The 22,343-nt window shown below is 40.2% G+C and overlaps 2 protein-coding genes across 7 annotated transcripts; one reads left to right on the top strand and one right to left on the bottom strand.

Annotated features, from left to right (window-relative positions):
• Positions 1 to 2,108: 2,108 nt before the first annotated feature.
• On the top strand, positions 2,109 to 13,662 carry tp53 (tumor protein p53). Of its 5 annotated transcripts, none has more exons than XM_026998414.2 (11): positions 2,110 to 2,328; positions 7,764 to 7,883; positions 8,248 to 8,290; positions 8,426 to 8,611; positions 10,656 to 10,842; positions 11,331 to 11,443; positions 11,884 to 11,993; positions 12,141 to 12,280; positions 12,368 to 12,453; positions 12,536 to 12,639; positions 12,797 to 13,662. In XM_026998414.2, exons 1-11 carry the CDS (start codon positions 2,276 to 2,278, stop codon positions 12,891 to 12,893), a joined length of 1,239 nt encoding a protein of 412 aa, XP_026854215.2. In that variant the 5' UTR covers positions 2,110 to 2,275; the 3' UTR covers positions 12,894 to 13,662. The 5 variants fall into 5 exon arrangements, with proteins under 5 accessions (XP_026854214.2, XP_026854215.2, XP_026854216.2 ...); XM_026998415.2 differs by having other exon boundaries at positions 2,112 to 2,328; positions 12,377 to 12,453; XM_026998413.2 differs by having other exon boundaries at positions 2,109 to 2,328; positions 12,141 to 12,453.
• Positions 13,663 to 13,757: 95 nt separating this feature from the next.
• Positions 13,758 to 18,590, bottom strand: si:ch211-114c12.5 (E3 ubiquitin-protein ligase TRIM39). Of its 2 annotated transcripts, none has more exons than XM_026998419.2 (11): positions 18,509 to 18,590; positions 18,064 to 18,129; positions 17,811 to 17,938; positions 17,563 to 17,643; positions 16,617 to 16,742; positions 16,123 to 16,230; positions 15,716 to 15,838; positions 14,917 to 14,968; positions 14,796 to 14,822; positions 14,659 to 14,685; positions 13,758 to 14,517 (listed from the first exon to the last, which is right to left on the bottom strand). In XM_026998419.2, the coding sequence occupies exons 2-11, from the start codon at positions 18,092 to 18,094 to the stop codon at positions 13,982 to 13,984; spliced, it is 1,239 nt and encodes a 412-aa protein (XP_026854220.2). In that variant the 5' UTR covers positions 18,095 to 18,129; positions 18,509 to 18,590; the 3' UTR covers positions 13,758 to 13,981. The 2 variants fall into 2 exon arrangements, with proteins under 2 accessions (XP_026854220.2, XP_026854219.2); XM_026998418.2 differs by having other exon boundaries at positions 15,716 to 15,841.
• Positions 18,591 to 22,343: the final 3,753 nt, after the last annotated feature.

Raw genomic sequence — 22,343 nt, forward strand, 5'->3', positions numbered from 1 at the left:
GCATCTCTCTGCCCAGGCAGCCAGTCTCCTGATGGTGAATTAGCTGTGATCTGCAACTGCATGTGTCTGCTGGGAATTAGAATGCCACACACACTTCTTTTTTTCTCTCTCAATTTCTAAATCTTCCATTGTGAGAGAACCTGCTTAGACTTAAAGCAGGAAGGCAAAAAACACATTTAAAAAGATGGTAATCAGATTTTAAAAATAAATAAATTATATATATATATATATATATATATATATATATATATATATATAGAGAGAGAGAGAGAGAGAGAGAGAGAGAGAGAGAGAGAGAGATAGATATATATATAGAGAGATATATATATATATAGAGAGAGAGAGAGAGATATATATAGAGAGAGATATATATATAGAGAGATATATATATATATATATATATAGAGAGAGAGAGAGAGAGATAGATAGATCGATAGATATAGATAGATATACATAGATATATATAGATATAGATAGATAGATAGATATAGATTTTTAAAAATCTGAAAAATCTGTCAGTTTGTAATATTGCATTCAGTAGTTAGTAAACGTGCATTAGATGGCTATAACTAGACTTTATGGCCATTAAGTGGAAAGTAATTAAAAACTAACTAAGCAATTTGAATGTGTCCCTGAGACTGAATAATCCTCCAGTTTATAGAATCCATTTTAATTCAGGGAATTCACAAGTGATCTGTAATAGTTAGATTTTCAAAGTAACCTGGGGTAGAGGATGATATTTATTTGACTTTTAAATTTTTTAGTTAGTATGCCTGTCGCACACAACTTTAGAGAAACCATGACCATTAACCTAGTCAGTGTATAAAGCAGGTTTTACTGGTGAGATCGTAACAAACATGAAAGAACAACTCCAGATCATAATAGCAGCTTGGGGAAAGTACCATGAATTTTGTCTTTACCCAATTTCTCCCACGTTTGGCGGTGTTACTCAAAGCATGTCAGGACACTGTAGGATCCAGTAGGTTTGAACTGGTGTGAATATATGGATGATACTTTCACTGTGGTTACATTCATTGCACATAAATTGTTAGTGACATTTGTGCATGTTGATTCCATGATCTGTTGCGCACACTGTTGGATTAGAGATAATGCACAGTGTTACACAATAGGTGAGGGGAATGGATTGGTGGGTGTGTGGGTGTGTGAGAGAGAGTGCCACAGAATGCGTATTTGTTTGGAAATCACTGGACAAAATATGAACGTGTAGTGAGAAATTGTGTTTGAGAAGACAAAGTGTGTGTGTGCGCCAGTTTAAGAATACAAGCCTAACTGTTGATTCACCTCCTGCCCACCCACTCTCTGTTGACCTCAGAGGTCTTCCTCTTCAACAGTGCTCTCTGGGTCCTGTACTTTGGGAGGAGGTCACAGAGATATGGTGAGAGCTCTCCAAAGCCTCCTCATAACTATACCAAATCTCTTCAAAACATGGTCTCGGTAGCCTGCCACCACGCTCATTTTCATTTTAGTCCTGCTGTCTCTCCCTTTTCCCTTTCTCCTTTCCTCCCGCCCCCTTAACTGAAATGCGCTGGATTTGCTGATCAAAAAAGAAACAAGAAATACCACATCCTCTGTATTAGTCACATAACAGTCTGTATTTGTGTTTCATATCGACAAATTTCATTTTTGGTGCTGTCTCAAAATAGAACACCACCACTGCAGATATGCACTTTTCCACCTTTCATGTCTAGTGTTTTGCTCTGAGTCAGCTGCTCACAGGCAGTTTGTTGATGTGAGTCTGTGTTTGTGTGCCAGTGCGCGTGCGTGGTGTCATTCTGAGCAGTTAGTCAAATAAGGACAGATGAAAGGACACGTGACGGTGCAGGCGGGAAGGTCTGGTGATGTTAAGAACATGAAAGTGTGATATGACGGTCAGAAAAGGTGCAAAGGCACAGCTGTTCTGCTGTTGTCATATAGAATAAAAACAAAAAATAAAAATCAATTTGGAGAAGTGACAGAGGTTTTTCATTGAAGGCAGCCATTTTAAATACAGCAAGGCGGAAGTTGAATATGCAGTCTCAGCCAGCAGAGAGAGAGAGAGAGAGAGAGAGAGAGAGGGAGAGAGGGAGAGAGGGGAGGGGGGGAGGAAAAACCTGCCTTATGGTGATTCAGAAGATGCGTCTTTTCCAGAAACAAAAATAAAAGACAGTTAACTAAAAATAAGAATTCCTAGAGGATTCAACGAAGAGTTTATTTCGCTTGGTTGTATTCATTTGGAACAGGAGGTCTCAAAATGAAAGTACAGCTGTGACTATAAATGAATGGACGAGTACATCATCTTGGGGAAGACCATATCTCTGTGCGGAAAAGGTTTGTTTTTGTTCGTGTTTTGGGCCATCAACCTCAATTTCGTATGCAATATTTTCATTCTGTATATTATTTTTGGTCTTGGTACTAATTTATTGTTATTAATGGTGTCAGAACACCTCAGCTTAAGTGCTGTCTTCCTTTAAGACACTTATTTCTACAAGTGTTTGAGCCTTTCTACAGATGTATAGTACCACGAAACGTATTCCCGGGTTTATTGCAAGGTATACGGTGGTACAATGTATCCGAAACGTGCACGAAATCTTATTGGTCATCTATCGCGCCCATTTTGTGACGTTTTAGCGTCTTATTTGATAAATTTCGAGTAAAATGTATGCCTCTGCCATTACCTGCTTCAAACTCATCCAAAGTGGCAATTATCGCATAAAAGTGATAAATTCCTAATTTTCGAAGATGGAAACTGGGTTTCCTGCGACTTTAAATTGTGTTTTTGATGTGTTTGATGCACTTGAAGGTGAAGAAAGTTTGGGTTATGATAACAGGTAGGTGACTTAAAGCTGTTGCTATTTGCAGATCATTTCAGTGAAGTTATTTCATAAAACCGAGGATATGTTCACATTATTTTTCACTAATTTCAGTAAAGGTTTATTGTCGTCGCAATATATAACTTGCGTGTACTGTTGGTAAGCTGCTACATGCTCTGACATGTGCTTTTCAGGATATGCAAGGGAAAGACATGGCAGTATGAAGCATAAAGTTATTTTTATAACAAAAATGATCATGCTGATTTATTATAAACCCAACTGATAAGTTAAATAACTATTTTCCATCGGTTCCCGGAAGAAAGGTTTTGTTCATGCTGTTCTTTCTCATGTAGTCAGCCATTTTAAGAGGTTTTAGCTTGGAGACAGAAATCCATCATTTTGTGCTTTTGATCAGAGGGTATAACATTTTTTTGTTACTTTTCTAACATTTGTGTATCTTCGCGGCATTTTACGTTGTAAAATCCACTCTTTTGTCCAATTTAATTCTCGTTAGGCTGGATTATGGGACAAAAAGATCTAATAAGGAAATATACATGAAATGGAGTTTCTCCTATGTTTATCTTACTATAGAAAAAATAGGAGGAACATTCTAGATATTAATGCTTTATGGGGTTAATATTTGCATCTTACATATAATGATAATTGTATTCTTATAGAACAATGTTGAAATGAATTAAAACCAGTAACACGTTTGCAGTTGTGAAATTTTACATGCATATAAACATATTTAGTGAAAATACAAAACGATACAATAATTTGAAAGGTTCAGTAGTGCCTTAAACATCCTCAGCCCTGGCCCTAAAGCCAGTTTTCAGATGTATTTGACTTCTTGATAAAATTCTAAACACACAGCTAGCACAGGTGTGTATTTTTCTGATCATATTTTAGAATAAAAAACCCCACAAATGTTTTTTTTTGGGGGTGGGGTGGGGTGGATCTTAATTAGATAATTTAACATTTACTCAGATCTAGATATTTGTTGTGAATATAATCAGGCATTTTCTTGTAAATTTCATCAAGGTTTTAGTGATTTCAGGTTATGTCATAATGTGGTATGAGATGCTTTTTTTTTTTTAAATTGAAAGAACATGCCTAACACCAATTGTGGGCAAAATACATAATACTGAAATATGGAAATTAAGTATTTACTGTTGAAATTTCAGTTAACATATCAAACATGAGGGCTTGCTACTACAGAATAAACACTCGAGCAAAGCACATAGTCTTGCAGAGGGAAGCCATCTTAATTATCAGTTTAAGACAAATCAAGAAGAAAGTGAAGGGCAAATAACAGGGTGTGGTTTGCCCTTTGTTGTCTTGTAAAAGCTTTCATGATAGCTCTTTATTTTTTCATAAATTACTTAAAGCACAAGGAGAAAATATGAAGTGTGTTAAAATACTAACGTGAGACTATACAGATAGTCACTTATAGTTTATTGGTGAAAGACTACACAATTTGGCATTCATCATGACTCTATACCTCATAAAGGAACAACTCATGTAAATATAATAATATAAAATATACTTATGAAAATAATAAACTCCAAATGTCTCTAGGACATATGATAACACTAGAATGGGGCACATGGTACAATCAGGCATTGCACGATGGCAGAGAAGTATTGTGGAAAATATTTCACAAATACAATGTCAAATACTTAGCTTTTCTTAAACTTTGATCCCATTGTAACATTTAAAAATCTTAACAGCTGGTGCTACATGATTCCCTGTACATTTACATTTTACACTTTGTATTTTACTGGCCTCCCCTGCACAAATATATAACTGGGCTCTCTCTCTCTCTCTCTCTCTCTCTCTCTCTCTCTCTCTCTCTCTCTCTCTCTCTCTCTCTCATATTATATATATATATATATATATATATATTATATATATATATATATATATATATATATATATATATATATATATATATATATATATATACACACACACACACACACACATTTTAACTTTTATTTATTTTTGGAGCTTAACAGTGCGCTTTACGAACGTGCTGATAAAGACAGTTTTTAGTTTTGGAAGGTGTCTGGCATTCGACATGTAGAGTTTATGACCTTGCTGTACGGTGTGCCTTCTGCTTCCATGGGTTCCTGAACCGCATTGTTAGAACATATTAAGGGAAAAAGTGAATTTATAGTTATTTTGAAAGAAACTGAACTTCTGTACTTTTGAATAACAACTCATATTACCTTAATATATGGATGTCCCTTTTATATGCTGTCTAAGCCTATAGAGCCGAAAGAAATCCTATATTCATATACATATTTTATGAGATCAGTACATTTGTGATGCAATAAAATTTACAACTTATTTTTCCAGGACTATGTCGCAGCAAATGTTAAAAAATGAATGTGTTAATTACCTGCATATAATGGTTTAATACTAATCAAAGCAATAACCAAAAGAAAAGGCTGAGATATTTTCGTCCTCATCCTGATTTTTGACTGACGTGCATCTGTCGCAACACTGAACAGAATCCTGTTGAATTTATGGTCATTTGAGAATAGATTGCCACCTTTCCAACAAACCAAAACCGGACACGCCTATTCCGTTAGACTCGCCACTAACGTGTCTTCCACTTGTACTTTGAATTTGACTTTGTCTGCGGACCTTTGATTGGCCTAAAATTGCCAGTGGGTGGGGGAAGTGTGGCAAGCCAAATCAACTGACCAATGGGACTGTGTTGACAGTTCAATCCCCCACTTTTTGAGCGCAACGCATAAAACTGTAAAAACAACAAAACACAGAAAAATGAAAATCCGGACCGGACATCCCGATATACAATCTGAATACTGGACTGTCCGGTTGAAAACTAGATTGGGGGCAACCTTTATTTGGTACAATAACCGAATAAGTGCAACACACGGAAGGTTCAATATCAAACCGGGTTGTGTGATAAAAGCAAACAATTTTAAAGATCAACGCTCTTCCATGTTTTATAACCTTAACATATATAGGCCTCCAGTAGAAATACGGCTGCTCTCAACTTTTGACGTTTCTAATTAGCAGTATCTTTCAACACGTCATGACCCACAATATTACGCCGTTAACCTGGTCGATTTCGTAGGGTAGCCTATTCATCACGTCGCTTTCAATCTGAATGGAATGAGGTAGTGATATACGAAATTGAAAAGGCCCGGTTTTAAGTTGTGGAAGAAATGCGGGGAGTAATTTGACTGTTCTACGGTTTCACATATAGATCAGGGGTGAAATAGTTGCATTTTGGACAAACACCAGAACGTTAATCTAGTTATGTCAAACGTGAATATAGGGCCGAGTATAATAAAATATAGATAGGGCCTACTAAGATGTGTCCAGATCACGCGGCCAGCATACATCCTGATAGCCTTCATCCTCACACATGTCCGTGTTTAATTTGTGTGTTTAGCTTGTGGTATATTAGAAAGGGTTGATGTATTGTTATTTTGAATGAGCGTAGTGCACCAATTTCGCATTGCGAACAGTGGGCATGTCGGCCAGCTCTGCGCCCATGGATACATTTCCTAATTTATAATTCAGTGGCGCGTACAGTAGCAGGTTTGTTGCGGTCTTCTCTTTCCGTTAGCTACCTCTTGCCTGTCTACTCCCCTCCTGCCTGTTTACTGTGAGCGATGACGAAGAAAAAACGAATAAATCACGGACAGATTATAAAATATAGTGGATTCTAATGCGGCATCAAAATAATCCAATTTAACATCGAGTACAGCCTCGTACGTTTGCTGTTGTTAAATAGTCTATAACAACCAGCAGGTAGCGAAAGACTAAATTTAGGATAATCAATTTAACACGGGTTTAGTAACTTATTAATGCGTTTAACCTCGTATTAATGCGTTTTGTGCAAAAAGCAAATATAATTCACTATTTGACGGTTAATCTTAAAGTAAGCACGGTATGGCGAAATAAAACCTATATTTCGCACCAATTTGAGGATGGTTTTTAGACTAGAATATCTTCTGGATCAAGTAGTCGGTCCCGGGTTGGACGTGCTGTTGTCACGTGACCGCATGACTCCACCTTTCGGGGAATCCCAAAAGCGCGTGGAGTTTTCGGTGGTGGAAGTAAATAATTTGTTTTGGGTTTTGATTCAGGCAACTCAGCACAATCCGGGAGTCGCCGTGAAAGACTGTAATCGGGAGGAGGAGGAGGTATTTCGGCGACTTTCACACCATGTCAGATACCTTAGCGCTAGTTTGAACGGACTTAGATGAAGCGCATATGTAAATGACAATGAATTAACTTGGGTTTCGACACAGAGCGGGGCCTGTATGCCAACGTTGGTGTAACGTCAGATGCTGTTGGTACGCTGTACACTTCGCAGCGTTTTCTAGCTATGACTAGTCGTCATTTGTTAGCGTGATATTGCTGGTGAAAATAACTGGCTTGCTTGTTAGTTATCCTAGAATTTGGTGAGCTGAGTTGTTCGTTGTGTTTGAATAAAATCAACGTTGTCGTTTACTAGTTAACCTAGTTAGCCAATCTATTAGCAAGTTTGTCATGAAGTCATTATCTACGTTACCTAACCAGCTAACATTAATAGTAGTTACTTCCTTTCTGCTAGTGTCCGGCACCAGATTAATTTGTCTTTGTCAATGAAAAGTTGTTTGAGTTTATATCGGACGCAAACTCATTTTTTATTCCAATCAAATGTAGCAAGCGGTTAGCCTAGCTTCACAACTAAAACAAACGATTCTAGCATATGTAATCTAGTACCTTTGCGCGTATAACTATGTAGTTAATTAACTTCCTATCAGCTAAACATCGCCTTCTAATAATTAATATTAGCTTGCCGGTGTGAAATTGTTTTGACAGTATACAGTTCTTTTCTCCAATAATCACTTTCACCACTAGGTAGTTTAACATTTTTATCTCTTAGGAGAGAGATCTTATTTTCCCCTTTCGTTTCTTCTTCAGCTTTCTTGAGCTTCTCTACCCTCTTTCTTGTACGAACGAGTTGGAGACAGAAAAAGAGGGCTTGATGGAGGAGCCCACGGAAAGTCAAGAATTCGCAGATCTTTGGTCACAGAATCTGATGTAAGATGCCGCCATTTACAGTCAGCACTCATATTCGACTGGGCCAGTAGAGTCTGACACACGACATACATATTATATTCGGGAGTTGGTTTCATTATGGTTTTTGCACGATTTCCATTTTTCATTCATTATATCAGTGAAATACATTACGAGATTACAAGGTGGTTTTACTGTAATCCCGTTTGTGTTAAGAGAAAATGAGTGGGTTTTTAAAATTTGACATTGACACCTTTTCAAAATGCTGCAAAGTACTTTTGCTATTTTAACGCAACTTTTGTTGAGATGTCCAGTTGGTCTTACTGTGCTTCATCTGTCATAATGTCTGTTCTCCTCCATGTCTGCTTCCATGGCCTTGTGTGCACAGGGTGCCAAAACCTGACGATAGTTCATGGGGAAATGATAACGAGGTAAGCGCTGGTCAAGTTCATCTCTTTCTCTCTCCTCTCCCTCTCGTTCACATTCACGTGCGACTTTAGCCATAAGTCCTGATTCGATGTGATAAAGGAATGGGTAGACCGAGCTTGGGTGGGTGTCTTGTGCAGTTCACTCTGGAGGACCTGCATGACATGCTGGAGCAGCCACTGTTCAGTGAGGTGCAAATGGAGCCCCCTCAGCCCTCCACCTCCCCTCCCGCCTCCACTGTTCCAGTTACCACCGACTACCCGGGTGCCTACGACTTCACCCTGCGCTTCCAGCAGTCCAGTACAGCCAAGTCAGTCACCTGCACGGTGAGCTTGTTGCATGCACACACGCGCTCACCTTGGAAGAATGCAGTTCTTGTGTTTACTCTGGAGCAGGTGGGCTAATGACACATGAAATGAGAATGGATATAATATGTGCATTTCTTGCTTAGTTTTATTCATTTATTTTTTCATTCATTCTTTCTTTCTTGCTAAACTAGTACATCATATTGAATATTATCATACTAAAGGTTGTTTTAGTATCTGCGATTGCAATAATTTGGAAAATGATGATGTAGCATAGGCATGCTTAATTTTGTGACAGTATCAGTAGAAATGAATCAAAAACCTGCTCCCACAAAATTTATATATCACTCACATACACACACACACACTTGAATGTCATCATACCTGTAGTCTCTGGTGAGCAATGAAGTTGTGTTGCCTGGAAACCATTGAGCTCCACTTTCATTCTCCATTCATTCTCCAGTCACTCTCAATTCATTCTCCTTTCTTCTCAGTTGGTTGTTCATTTTGAGACCAAAAGCAAACAGGACCCAAACTGTGTGGCTGAGCTGCCCATTCCTCCTTATACTTGGTTGATTTTTGATGGTGTATTTTTTTTGGTGTTGTCAATGCTGTGCACCGTTGGGTGAAGACATGAACAGGCATGTTCCAGATAGCAGGCTGGAAGCTTCTTCAGCAGTGACAGGGTTAACCCGTTGCTCCTCCCAGAAGCCAACCCCACAGCGACGGTTTTGTTTGCTCTTTATTTTAAGTGTCAGATGATAAAATCATGTCAGTACTTATCTGCCATCTACTGTCCTTAGCCCTGTGGCATATGCTATAGCTATTGGCCCAGGGCTAATCACTTGGTGAGAAATGAGTCATAGGTATGTGTACATGAAGGAGGCACTGAAAACCATATTGGTCTGACATGCTTTTGTTTCAGTAATTTACACACATGACCTGTATGGTCACCAGACTTTATATTGAGACATATAATTTTGTTCATTATTCAAATTGGTTAAGAAATCTTATTCATTATATAACATCTAGAATACACTTCCTTTCAAATTTACATTACTTAAATGTTATAATCTGAATCTCTCTATATTAGAAATGTATTATTTGAATTATTAATCTAAATATGTACTGTACTTGCCATTTGAGCTGCTTATACATTTCTGTTTCTGTTAAGAATGTCTAACATACTTGCTTTTTTTGGGGTGTATGTTTATCTGCATTTTTGTAGGATTTGTTGATCTTTTGATAATCTGACTGTAAGACTAGCTGGCTGGACTGGAGACATGTCTGAACATGCCTGCTGAGTCGTGTGGGAGGGGTGTGTGTGTATGAGAGAGAAAAACCACAGTAAAGTGCAGTCTGCAGGTCAGCGTGCAGCATCCCAAACCAGTGCTTCCTGCCACTAGAACAATCTTCTAAGGAATTTAAATTGGTGAAGAAATTCAGTCATCGTATTTTTTTGAGAAAAACGAAGAGGTGAGGTGTATGTGTAGTGCGTGTGCTTGTGTTCTCGTGTGCACGCATGAAAGGGAGAGGATGAGCAGAACTGCATTTAATCAGTAGGGTAAGAGTCAAGTTAGATTTTAAAACCTACCCTACAGTGAATGGAGTTGTCTGTCCTGTGACTACTTTGGGTATGTTTGTGTGCGTGTGTGAGAGCTTATGTGAATTTTGGTGCTTCTACATGAGAAACTGACTCAGGCTTATGACTGCATCAGACTTTAGTTTTCCAAGTGATGGAACCATATCTAAAAAATATTTAAACTACTTGTTTTTTTGTTTTTTTTTAAATAGGCAGTGTGCTCTGTGTAGAGTCACTACTCTGAGAGTGCACTGATCTCAGCGTTGGTTTGGATGGAAAGTCTGGTCAGAACATGGCTTCCCCACCATGTTCATCCCAGAATATCTTTCTTGGGGCCTTAGACTTGGACATATGTAACGCTCTTGTAAAACGTAGGCTGTTGTAAAAAGTGCTATATAAATAAATGTAACTTTGACTCTTCTTACTTTTCTTTCTTGGAACTAATTATATCTCTCTATTTCTATCTTTTTCTCTCCTGTGCAGTACTCTCCTGATCTCAATAAGCTCTTTTGCCAGTTGGCCAAAACATGTCCTGTGCAGATGGAGGTGAATTCACTGCCACCACTAGGGGCAGTGCTGAGAGCCACAGCCGTTTATAAGAAATCAGAACATGTAGCTGAGGTGGTGCGTCGCTGTCCCCACCACGAGAAGACACAGGAGACCAACAACGGTACACGCTTGCTCGCTCTGCCTCCACCCAAAGTACATGCAGTCATTGGGTGGATACTGCCAATTAGCAGGCTTTTATTTTATTATTGTCTTTATTACATTTGTAAGTCGTGCCAGATAAGAGCATCTACCAAATGCTGTAAATGTAAATGCACTGGCATAATACCTCTGGTTTAGATTTTTTTCATATACCAAAATACTTTCCCTATTATCATTATTCACTAAGACTACAGTGATTCTTACACATTGTGTAATACTAAACTGTATTCTAATCCTAAACTTCACTTTTGTAAACGAAATCATTACAGGCCTCTCAAAAGCACCATATTTAGTACCAAAGTTTTAAAATAGAAGGCCCCTTGGGTAGGGGGGCGATCATAAGTGAAGACTGTCGGAAAACATTCATTTTAGAGGTCAGAATAGCAAGTCCAAGTGTGTGTTTTTGTTTTAGTGTTTTGTTGGGGCTGTGCGTGTGTGTGTCTGTTTAAGGACTGGCCCCTCCTGGCCATCTGCTGCGTGTGGAAGGGAATTCCCGTGCCATCTATCAGGAAGACGACAACACCCTTAGACACAGTGTCCTTGTGCCCTACGAACCTCCACAGGTCTGTTGCTAATGACCCTGTACACTTTTAAACGGGTTAGAAGTTGCAGAAAAATAGTTATTCTCTCATCTCCAGAATGGAATGAAGAAATTTGAAGTTAAAATGTTAGCATTTTGTATTTTATTTTATTATTTTTTTATTGTTTTGATCTTTCTTTATTTTTTGCTATTGTTGAACTGTGTGTACATGTGTATATGTCTCCACCAAATGTCCACACATTTTATGACCTTGTCTGGATACAAATACTTCTTTACAAAAAATTGTCTTTTCATCTGATGGAGCCAAACAATTTACTTTTGGTTACTGAGGTAAAGGTTGGTTAGGTGCAAGTGTAGCATTAATTAGCTGCTGTAATCATTATGTCTATGGAATGCACCTACAAGAATAGTAAAAAGACTGTGTGTGAGCGCACGTGTCTGTGTCTGTATCTGTATCTGTAGGTGGGTTCAGAGTGCACCACCGTGCTGTATAATTACATGTGTAACAGCAGCTGTATGGGAGGCATGAATCGCAGACCCATTCTTACCATCATCACCCTGGAGACACAGGAGTGAGTAGTGTGTGTGCGTGCATGCTTGTGTGAGGGTAAAGATGAGTGTGTACATGAAAGCTGCTTCCCAAGCACGTTTGTGTGAGAGGTTCCAGGCATGTGTGTGCACATTCTGAAGCCACTGCTCTGCTGTGTTGCCGGGGGCAGTGGTCAGTTGCTGGGCCGTCGCTCGTTTGAGGTGCGAGTGTGTGCATGTCCTGGGAGGGACAGGAAGATTGAGGAGAGCAACTTCAAGAAGCAACAGGAGGCCAGACCTGCCAGCAAAACCCCTGGCCCCGCCAAGCGCAGTGAGTCTCTGCATGTGTGTGTCTCCCTGTCTGAGGAAGCATGTGTCCGGCTGTCCTTAAGCACATCTGGTAATCCTGTACATATTGGCTGCGCAGACATGCCCCCCCACCCCGAAGCTAGTAAGAAAGCCAAGACCAGCAGCACCAGTAACGAGGAGCTCTACACCCTGCAGGTAAACACACACGTGCACACACACTCATCTTAAGCCATGAAGTGATTTGGTTTTTGGAGAACTTGACTCATTCTCTCTGCAGGTGCGGGGTAAGGAGCGTTATGAGATGCTTAAGAAGATCAATGATGGACTTGAGCTCAATGACATGGTGCCCCCTGCTGATGTGGAGAAGTACCGCCAGAAGCTGTGAGTCTGAGCGTGCACACACACACACACACACACACACAACTTTCCTTTCTTACATGGTGATGCTGTGCTTCCAAGCAGCTGTTGTCATTTTATTGTGCTCTTAGTTTCTGGTGCGGGTCTCTTCATTGTCTCGCTCTTCCTTTGTGTATTTCAGTCTCACCAGAAGCAGGAAGGAGAAAGATGGCGCTGCTCCAGAGCCCAAACGTGGCAAGAGACTGATGGTGAAAGAGGAGAAGAGCGACTCAGACTGAGACACAGAGAGAGAGAGAATCAACCCCCCCCTTCCTTTTTTGTCCTGTCTAAAGAGAAGAAATTGGTTTGTAATGTTTGAGGGGTTGAAGAGGGGTGTACAGGGTTTGAGGTGTAAATTCTACACAGCAGTCTCTTTATGTTCTTTTTTAAGTGACCCCTGACCCCTACTCCCTTGAACTTCCCACTACTTGTTCAGTCAAGGGTTGTTCCACTTGGCGTAAACAGGGGGTACTTGGTTGTGTCCTGCGGCTGGACTGGTTTCCTGAGCCGTGGTAGTGCACAGACAGGTGCAGGAAGGTCAATGAGCTTTTCACAATTTTTTAAAACCTCTTTTTCTAACTACTGCATAGAGAAGTTTCTGTTAGTGTTTTATCACAGTATTTTTTTTTTTCCTTTTTCAGATTTTTTTTTTTTTTAAAAAAAAGGAACACTGCTTAGCTATCAATGCACATCTACTCAAAGAAGATAAAACTGTTAATTCCAAATTCAAAAGAACATCTCAGGTGCATCTAGAAAATCCATTATGTTAGTTTGAAGTGGCTTTTATTCTGCCTGCCTCCTTTTAATGGACCTTGTTTATGAATCTGATTGGTCAGATGAGAAATACCCCCCCCACACACACACACACTTCAGCAGTTTTTCATTAAAAAAGAAACTTTTTGTAATTCTTCTCAGGGCACCTAGAATCTTCCTGGTATCCTTGATAAATTTGTTGTACTTTTTGGTATTTTTTTTTCTTTCTAAGTAATCACTTTTCTGCTTGTCATACTGTATCAAATATAGTACGTTTATTACTGTAGTTAACTCTAGATGGATTCTTTTTAAAAAAATATATAAAAAGCCCAATAAATGTTTACTTTTTTTTCATCAAAAAAGACTTTATTCAGTCTTTATTCACAGCGTGTATCCAGCAATACACACATACAATCATAAATTCATTTAGTTATTCAGTTTTAAAAGAGACAAAAACAACCCATCCAAATGACATTTGTAATTAAGTAATTTTCTGTATTATGGAAGCAAACGACAAGTTTTAGGACAAAATGTGCAAACAAGCTGGCCTGAGAGGTGTATTGGAAGATGTGATTCAGTGCGTCTCTGGTGCTGTTTTTGATGAATACAGTGTTATGAGAGTGCGTCCATCCAGTGGTGCAAAGAGGGGATACAACTTCTCCCGGAAGTTTCCGATGAATGTGTAGATGTGTGAGCGTTTCTCCACATTATAGAAAGACAGCTGCCCCTCCTCATAGTCTAGATAGATCCCCACCTTCCTGGGCACTAGTGCCAGGGGCAGTGGGGTCTCAGGCTTGGTGCAGGCGTAGAACTGCCGTGTGCTCCTCCAGAGCACCCAGAAACCCTCGCAGGGGCTCATAGGGAAGCGTCCCTGGCGATTAGATGAGGCTGTAGCCACGCCCACACGCCAGTAGCCTTTGTTGGCAAGCTCCACCTCCCAGTAGCGACGGCCGGAGGAGAAGCCCTCCCAAGCCAGGACACAGGGCCAAGTGTCAAAGCGCTGGGGGGTGAACTTCACTTTCATTTCAGTCAGGGACTCCTGAACCCTCTTACAGTCATCAGACAGCAGCAGCCATGGGTGGTTCGTCATGGGGTCCAATGTGACCTCAGCTAAGAGAGAGAGTGCAAGCTATTCAGATAGGTCAGGTCTACAGGAAATCCTGTCTCACAAGGCCTTGGGTTGGCGATTACTCAATTCACCAGAAAGATGACCCAGTTTGATTAAGCTGTAATCTCCATAAAAACAATTACCCGCAGCACTGCAGATCCAGTTCCACACTAGTGGACGACACAGCCAGTATGAGAAAGCAGAACGTTAATAGTATTCAATGCTCATGAGAAACACGTAAACATACATAGAAATGGGAAGGGGTGGGGGGTTTGTTTACCTGAATTTGGAATGTATTTTGAATTTTCTGTCCAAACAGGTAAAAATAGTACTGGTTAAGATTATTCAAGTACAAAAGAAATGTGTGGTTCCGGTATACAGAGGGGAATGAATGAACTCACCTGGTCTCCAGGATTGCTGTTTACTGAGGAGCCAAAGCTGTGAAACTACATCCTGTGGAGCATACATAGCTAGAGTGAGTGGAAGAAATGCACACCCATAAACACAACCACATATCTGGAGTGTGGCAGTATGGTTAACATCTGGTTAAAGTAAGCAGTGAGCACTACCATTTTAAGCAGTTTAAGTAAACAAAACAAACATACATATATAGATCTACAAGACAGGTCCAGTTACACTTCTTAACACCTCTAAGTACTACATGTACCATCTTCCACTGAATCACACAGGGTTGATATTCATCTGTTTTAGGACAAAACATTTTTGGCTTGATCATTATTGCTTTGATCACAAGTGTATTGCGCAAGTCATACTGAAAAGCAATCTCCTTTATTTCTGTGCCAAGGATCCTGTTTCAGAGTGGGGTGGGACAGCTGCACAACGAGAGCTCAGGTGGCGAGCCTGAAGCCATGGTCTTTCTCGCGACCTTTACGGCCCACTGCGCTTTAGCATGCGTCATGTGATCAGCTCTGGGAAGGGCGGAGCTTCTCATGAAACTGCAAATCTCTCTCAGTGGATGCTCGTATGCGACGAGCTAAAAAAGGGAATCGCTCAACATCCTGTTCATTGCCATCGATCCACTTCCTGCTGTTCGTTTCTTTATAGTTTCTCCAGTTGGATTTTGGATTGGATGAAATTAAGGGTTTATTCAAGTTTGGATCTAAGCAGAGGTCGGTGTGACCTGTTTCAGCAAGGCCTGGGGATGCACATACCCACACATACCCGTACACACACACAAACCTGGTCGTGTTTGAGCAGAGACCATGTGATGAACTCCAGGAAAGGCAGCATGGCTTCCAGCTTCTTCTTCTTAAGCTCCAGCTGCCTGAAAGTCTGAGCCAACTCTCCCCTCATCATGCCGCACTGCTGCAATCACATGTACACACACACACACACACACACACACACACACACACACGCGCGCGCGCGCGTCCACGCACACACATGCATACACACGTGTGAACACACACACATTAATATAACTGTGCAAATAAAACACCTTACTAAGGTCATAAAAATCTAAGGTATAAAAGGTTTATAAATAGTTTATTACTATTTATTAAATGGTTTATTTTTAATATAAAAAGTTTATTATTGTTATAAATGCACATTTCAAACCACCCCCCGTCCCTCAGCGCAGACCCAACCTCCGAGACTGTCTGGAGTTCTTTTGCCCATTCCATGATTCTCTGCTCAGTCTCCTTCACTTCCTGGGATGTTCCTCTTTCCTGCTGCCCTTCACACTGACTGAACAGCTGCACAAAGGCAAGAGCAATGCAGTGTGGGTGATGAACCTCATGCACACTGCAAGCTGATTCTTTTTCTCCCCCAAGTTGCATTTCTACCCCTTAATACCTGGTAAACATTTGCCTCCAGTACTAGCCCCACAATAATTACCCCAGAATATCTGCCCCACAGTAAATGACCTATGTATGAGTTTCAATTAGATCCTTTCATGTGCAGTGTAGTATGGTTATATTCTTTGTAATATATTCTTTGATTTTTTTCTGTTATTTATATATTTATACTTCTATAAATCAACAACGGCAACTACAATTTTATAACAACAACAACAACAATCATCATCATCATCATCATCATCATCATCATCATTATTACATTAGGTGAGCTGTATACCCACTGTATCAACAGCTTTGAGATCGCTGGCCCACTGAAGAATGAGTCTGTGACGGTGTTCCGCACTGCGGCTTTGTGCAGTTGCACCACAGTCATTCCTGCTGCTGGATGCAGATACAGAGCCCCCATGCTAAAACACATACAAATATATAAATAATAGAACTCACACATTCACTGTTTCTCTCTCTTACACTCACACATACACATTCACAAACAAAAATAATCTCCTTTTCTCCAGTCTGCCTATAAATCCAACGTCACCTTTGTCCAGAGACGAACAGATAGCTGTGCTAACTGAGTAGCTGTGCTGTCCTGAGATCTTAATCAAATCCTCTGTGGGAAACTTCAGCTCAAGGCAGCTTAACTTCACTGAGTCAGCCAAGCACACACGCACGCACACGCACATGAACACACTGCCCTCATAAAACTGTATTCAGTGTCTGTGTGTGTGTGTGTGTGTGTGTGGGTGTATGAGTGACTAAGTGCATTTGTATTGTTGCTAGCAGCAACATTTAGAAAACTGATATGTAATCACTCATAAAAGCTTCCTTATCTTATCAAAAGGTGATCAGGTGATCACAGGTGAACAGAAGAATCAAGGTTATCATCCTATTTTTTATTCAGTTATTCATACAGAATAAGGTAATTTACAGTATACAGCACATCCTGAAGTCCAGCATGAAAACTAACCTTAATCTAAACTATGCGATTACATGCCACTACTGAAACTGCACCCTGCTGTCTCATCACCAACAAACCTACAGCCCCAACAACACTGTCAACAGCAGCATCAACTAGCTGATCAGAACAACTGGGGAGAGTGACAGCTGAGCTTAAGGGTCAGACAGTGCTTGATAAATCGTAAATCCCAAATCCTCAGCTAAAGAAAAAAATCAGGTTTCCAATATTGTAATCAACCAATCAAGGAAGCAGTAGGAGATGGCTGTTACCTTACAGATCTGCTCCACCTCTTGTTTCCACTGAGAGATGAAATTCACGCACTCCTGGAGACTGCGCAAATCCCTCAGGTCCTGGAGAAAGGGGAGGGAATGTGTTGATGTTGGATTCCATTTCTGTATATCTTTTTAACCCCCACCTGGATCTGTCACTATCTCTCCCCTCCCTCTCCCTACTGCCCATCTCTCTCTCTCTCTCTCTCTCTCTCTCTCTCTCTCTCTCCCTCTCTCCCTCTATTTACCGTGTGCCGTTGGGTACTGGTGCTGTTGGTAGGTGCAGAGCTGTGGGCTTGCAGCTCATGGTCGGGCAGAGTCCATCGCACTGCTCCAATAGAGTTGCTCTGACTGGCACTCTCCGACTGTGGCAGTTCTGTAACACACACATGCACATGTGTGCATGCACACAAGTAGCTGGCTACTTTCTCTAATTCTAAAAAATATATTCAAAGGAAAACAAAACCAACAAATGAAAAGAAAGATTCTGACTAAACTCACTCGGTCGTTTCTCCTTCAGAATACTTTTCATCTTGGCTGGCCAGTTTCACAGTCTCAGTAGACAAGCTATGAAAGAAAAATCAGACAACTTTATAAGAAATATGCCATCACACTAATCTCAAATAAATGATAATGGTATTCATTGAAGATTGTCCAGTAATTGGATCAGCAGTAGGTGATTAGTTTGGTTATTTGCATTTACATTTATGGCATTTAGCAGACTCTCTTATTGAGTGACTTACAAAAGTGCTTAGTTGTCTACTCAGAAAGTATACTTAGCTAGCACAAATAGGTTAAAGTTCAAAAAACTTTTAAAATACTGTTATTCAAACAGAATAACCTGTCTCTATGAATCATGTAGAAAAAAACAAATGTATTTGTTACAAATTTCTCACTTGCTGAAATGAGACATTCATTATAAAATAGATTAGAAAGACTCACAAACCTAAAAGAAGCTGTTGCCAGAATCTTGTCGCTCCCATAAAGCGTGTGGCAATGTGGAAGAAGAATGGCAGAGTGGCACTTGCAGCTGCAGTTTGTTTGCTTCGAGATTTATGACACGTAAGCGACCTTTGCACACTTCCTTTTCTGTCTCGTCCTGTCTTTACTGGATTATGTTACTAAATTCAACTGAATTTGGGATGTACATAAACTTAAAGGAAAATTCCAAATTTTTTAAAATAGAATTTAAGATACATTCTTTGACCAGAAAAACAGAAACCTGTGTTGAGTACCACACTGGAAAATCATTGGCCTTAATAACTAGGACATGTGACAGTGACTGAACAAGTGCACTATAACATTCCAGCATTACAGCTGTCCATACAGCCATCAGAGGTTCATGCAACTGGCCATGACTGATAGGTGGTTGCTCCCCTTGATGGACGTTTCATTGGGGTCATCCCATCACGTATGACCGAAATGACTGGACTACGCAGGCAAGGTCATTATTTCTCCTGGATATTCCTTGACTCCTTCTTGGTGATTCTTGCACATGGACTGGGAGAAGTACATTGTTGAACGTGCCCATCTTCTTGATGGTAAATAGTGCCCATGAATGGATGAGCATGGTTTTCTATGATGTTGAATATGCCCTGGCATCAAATTTTCAATCTGCAGGTATTAGTGGACCCAGTGTATTACAGATGAATGCCATCTAAACCATTACATTGTGTCCTTTAGCCTGTACAATTGTATCCATGCCTTAGTTATCCAACTCTTCTTGTTATACATGCCATGTCTGGCATAATACTAGACAGCCTTTTTTCAAGCCATCACTAGTGAAGTGTTAATGTGTCATAGCCCACTGTAAATGCCTTCAGATGAAGGAACCTGTGTTGTTGTCTGCTGGTATATTCCCCACAGGCAAGAATATAAAACATTTTCTGTGCAGAAATTGGTCATTGTACCCCACAGGTGTACTGTGACAGTAACCATTGTACTGCAGACTGGTGACTTATGGTGAGCTATTGTTTTTTGTTTGTTTTTAAGCAAACAAGTAAATAAATATTTTGAATCCACTGAATCACTTTCATCCCACTCTGTGGATTGTTGTACTGAGCAAAAGCAACAAAAAAGCCTCTATCTAGAAAAGCCTTCAAAACTCATGTCATTGTTTTGGGTCCTACTCCTCTACCTAATATATAATTCTGGACTCACTGGTTTGGGTCCTACTCCTGTACCTAATATATAATTTTGGACTCACTGGTTTGGGTCCTACTCCTGTACCTAATATATCATTCTGGACTCACTGGTTTAGGTCCTAGTCCAGAACGTAATATATCATCCTGGATTTCCTCCCAATTTGGGCTGAGGCTGCAACTTATTTAGGACCAGCAGACACGAGGGCAGAATAAATCTGTGCCAGATTCAGTATGGCTACAGCATGAAAGTTTCCAGAAACTAAAAAACCACTAAGAGCCCATTGGACCCTTTACCTTTTTGAAGGAGGTATCTAAAAGCCTCATCTGGCTTCTCTGTCTGTTGTCATTGCAGGAAATCGATTCATAAATATACATCCAGATCTGTAATATAAACACACACAAGTAGAATGAGTGATTAAATAGAGATCTTAATTATTGGTAACAGAAACTGAAGAGAGTAGTTAACATATATGATAATAAATTTACAGATTAAAACTGAAGTGAGGAAACCTGGTGCCATCATGGATGGCGATCTTAGCTTTAAACTAAACACTGAGGAAACCAGCATTTTTTTTTTCATCTATGGAACATGGATAAAGTTCAGTGCTTTTTAATAAAAAATAATGCTAAAAAAAGGCTGACTCGCTACCTTGGTTTTGACCTCTGCCTGTTTTTGAATAATGTTTTGGAACTGACCTTCTCTCATTAAAGCCTGTGTGTCTGCTTTTGCCCATGAGTATCTGGCCGGATTCTGTTTTGTTACAGAGCACTTTGCCATCGTACAGACACGCAGGCGCACACCAGTGTGTTGAATAATCAGGGTCAGGTTCTGGGACAATACCAGCAGCTACATGAGCCTCACTCAGTCTGTCCTTACTCAGCAACAAGGTGAGCAGCAACAATAGCTTTGACTGTTAATTTGAAGGACCTTACTTTTCCACCGCACTCTCCTGGTGGTCCGGCGCCTTGTTTGAGCTTGCTCACATAGACCTCAGAAACCAACTTCTGGCTAACGTGGGGCATGTTCTGAGAAAGGGGTTGGTCACAGAGTATTTTAATTTTTTTAACCTGTTATGTTTCACTGCCACAAGTCTGTCTCTGTGGTTCCAGCTCCAACTGACTCTGAAGCTAAGGCCTATTTCATTCATTCCCAGCTCATGGAATACTCTGTTATGGCTCTGTGTTGGATGGGGATCCTGAGAGTGATGGTATCATCTCTCACATTACAGAGCCTGGGAAGATGGCCACCAACACTCTTTATTACAAACATCTTAGGTCTGACAGAGAGCTGCTTATGCTTCCGCTCTGTCTCTGTTAGGTCAACATTCAAAGTCCCAACACAAAATTCAAAGAGCCAAAATCCCCCAGGAGTGATGTTGCCACTCAAGGTGGTTGTTAGTAAAGCCAACGCTACAGAACACCCTTCCCCTCCGACCGTACTATTGTGCTGTTCACCCTAGATAGATCACGCTATTCCCAGTAGATCCAGACTTGATCCCTTAACTCAAGCAGAGACCGTGGAGGAGTACATTTCGGAGGCCTTAGATTTAGCTTTAATAAAATTAGGTTTATCAGTTTGTCTTCATTGCCTGCAGCAACAGGTTTCTTTTTTGTTGAGAAGACAGATAGATGGACACTGACAATGTACTGATTATCAAAGCTTATACCAAATCACAAAGAAGTATGCCTGTCCTTTGCAGCTAGTGTCTGTGGCTTTAGAGCAACTACATGGGGCTAAGATCTTTACTATTCTTGAATTTAGAAGCGCTTACAATCTCATTCGCATTAAGGATGGGGATGAGTGGAAAAGTGCTTTCATCAACGCTAACTGACACTGTGAGTACCAAGTGATGCCATTTGGTTTATATAATGCCCCCTTTGTCTTCCTTTGTCTTGAAAAAAGAAGCTAATGAATTGTTGTCATTGTGCTGTGTGTGTGTGTGTGTTTGTGTGTGTGTGTGTGTGTGTGTGTGTGTGTGTGGTGAAACTGGGCATAAAGCCATCGGTTGCATGAAGAAACCGAAACCATCGTGAAATTGGCTCCAGTCGCAGCCAGAGGAGCCAGAGGTAGTCCCATGCAGTCCCAAGCAGATGTTCAGACATGTACCAGTGCCAATAACATCTGACAGTGAGGAGCATCTAACTCATGAGAATGTTACCCAACTCACTGATACAAAAATGTCTTAAGTGTTGAATGGGTATACTGTCACACCTGTGCATCACCCTGGAGCTCAAGTGAGTGTTCCTGATAAGTCACGGAAAGCTAGCTGATCTGTCCCCTAAATGAGCTGTAGGGAAATAAAGCTTTAAATGTCCACGGTGCAAAATAGAGCTATTGTTTGATGATTGAATGGAAGTGAGTGTGAACTTCCAAAAAATGATGATCCAAATTTGTCCATTCAAGTGTCTGGTGAGTTACACGAGCCTTGAAAGGCCCCTCCTACTTCAGCATAATTGAAGAACACGTGTCCTTTTACTAACCTCTTATGTCATTTCATTATATAATTTAACTCTCAATTCTGTTATTAATTGCGAAGCTATTCATATTTATTTTACTTCACGTATAGTTTTTAAATTTTACAGTTCAGTTTATTTAATAGTGTATTTTAGGCTCTTCTTTTTAGCCATTTGCAAAAT

Source organism: Electrophorus electricus, chromosome 6 (assembly GCF_013358815.1).
Source record: "Electrophorus electricus isolate fEleEle1 chromosome 6, fEleEle1.pri, whole genome shotgun sequence".
Lineage (NCBI taxonomy): Eukaryota > Metazoa > Chordata > Actinopteri > Gymnotiformes > Gymnotidae > Electrophorus > Electrophorus electricus.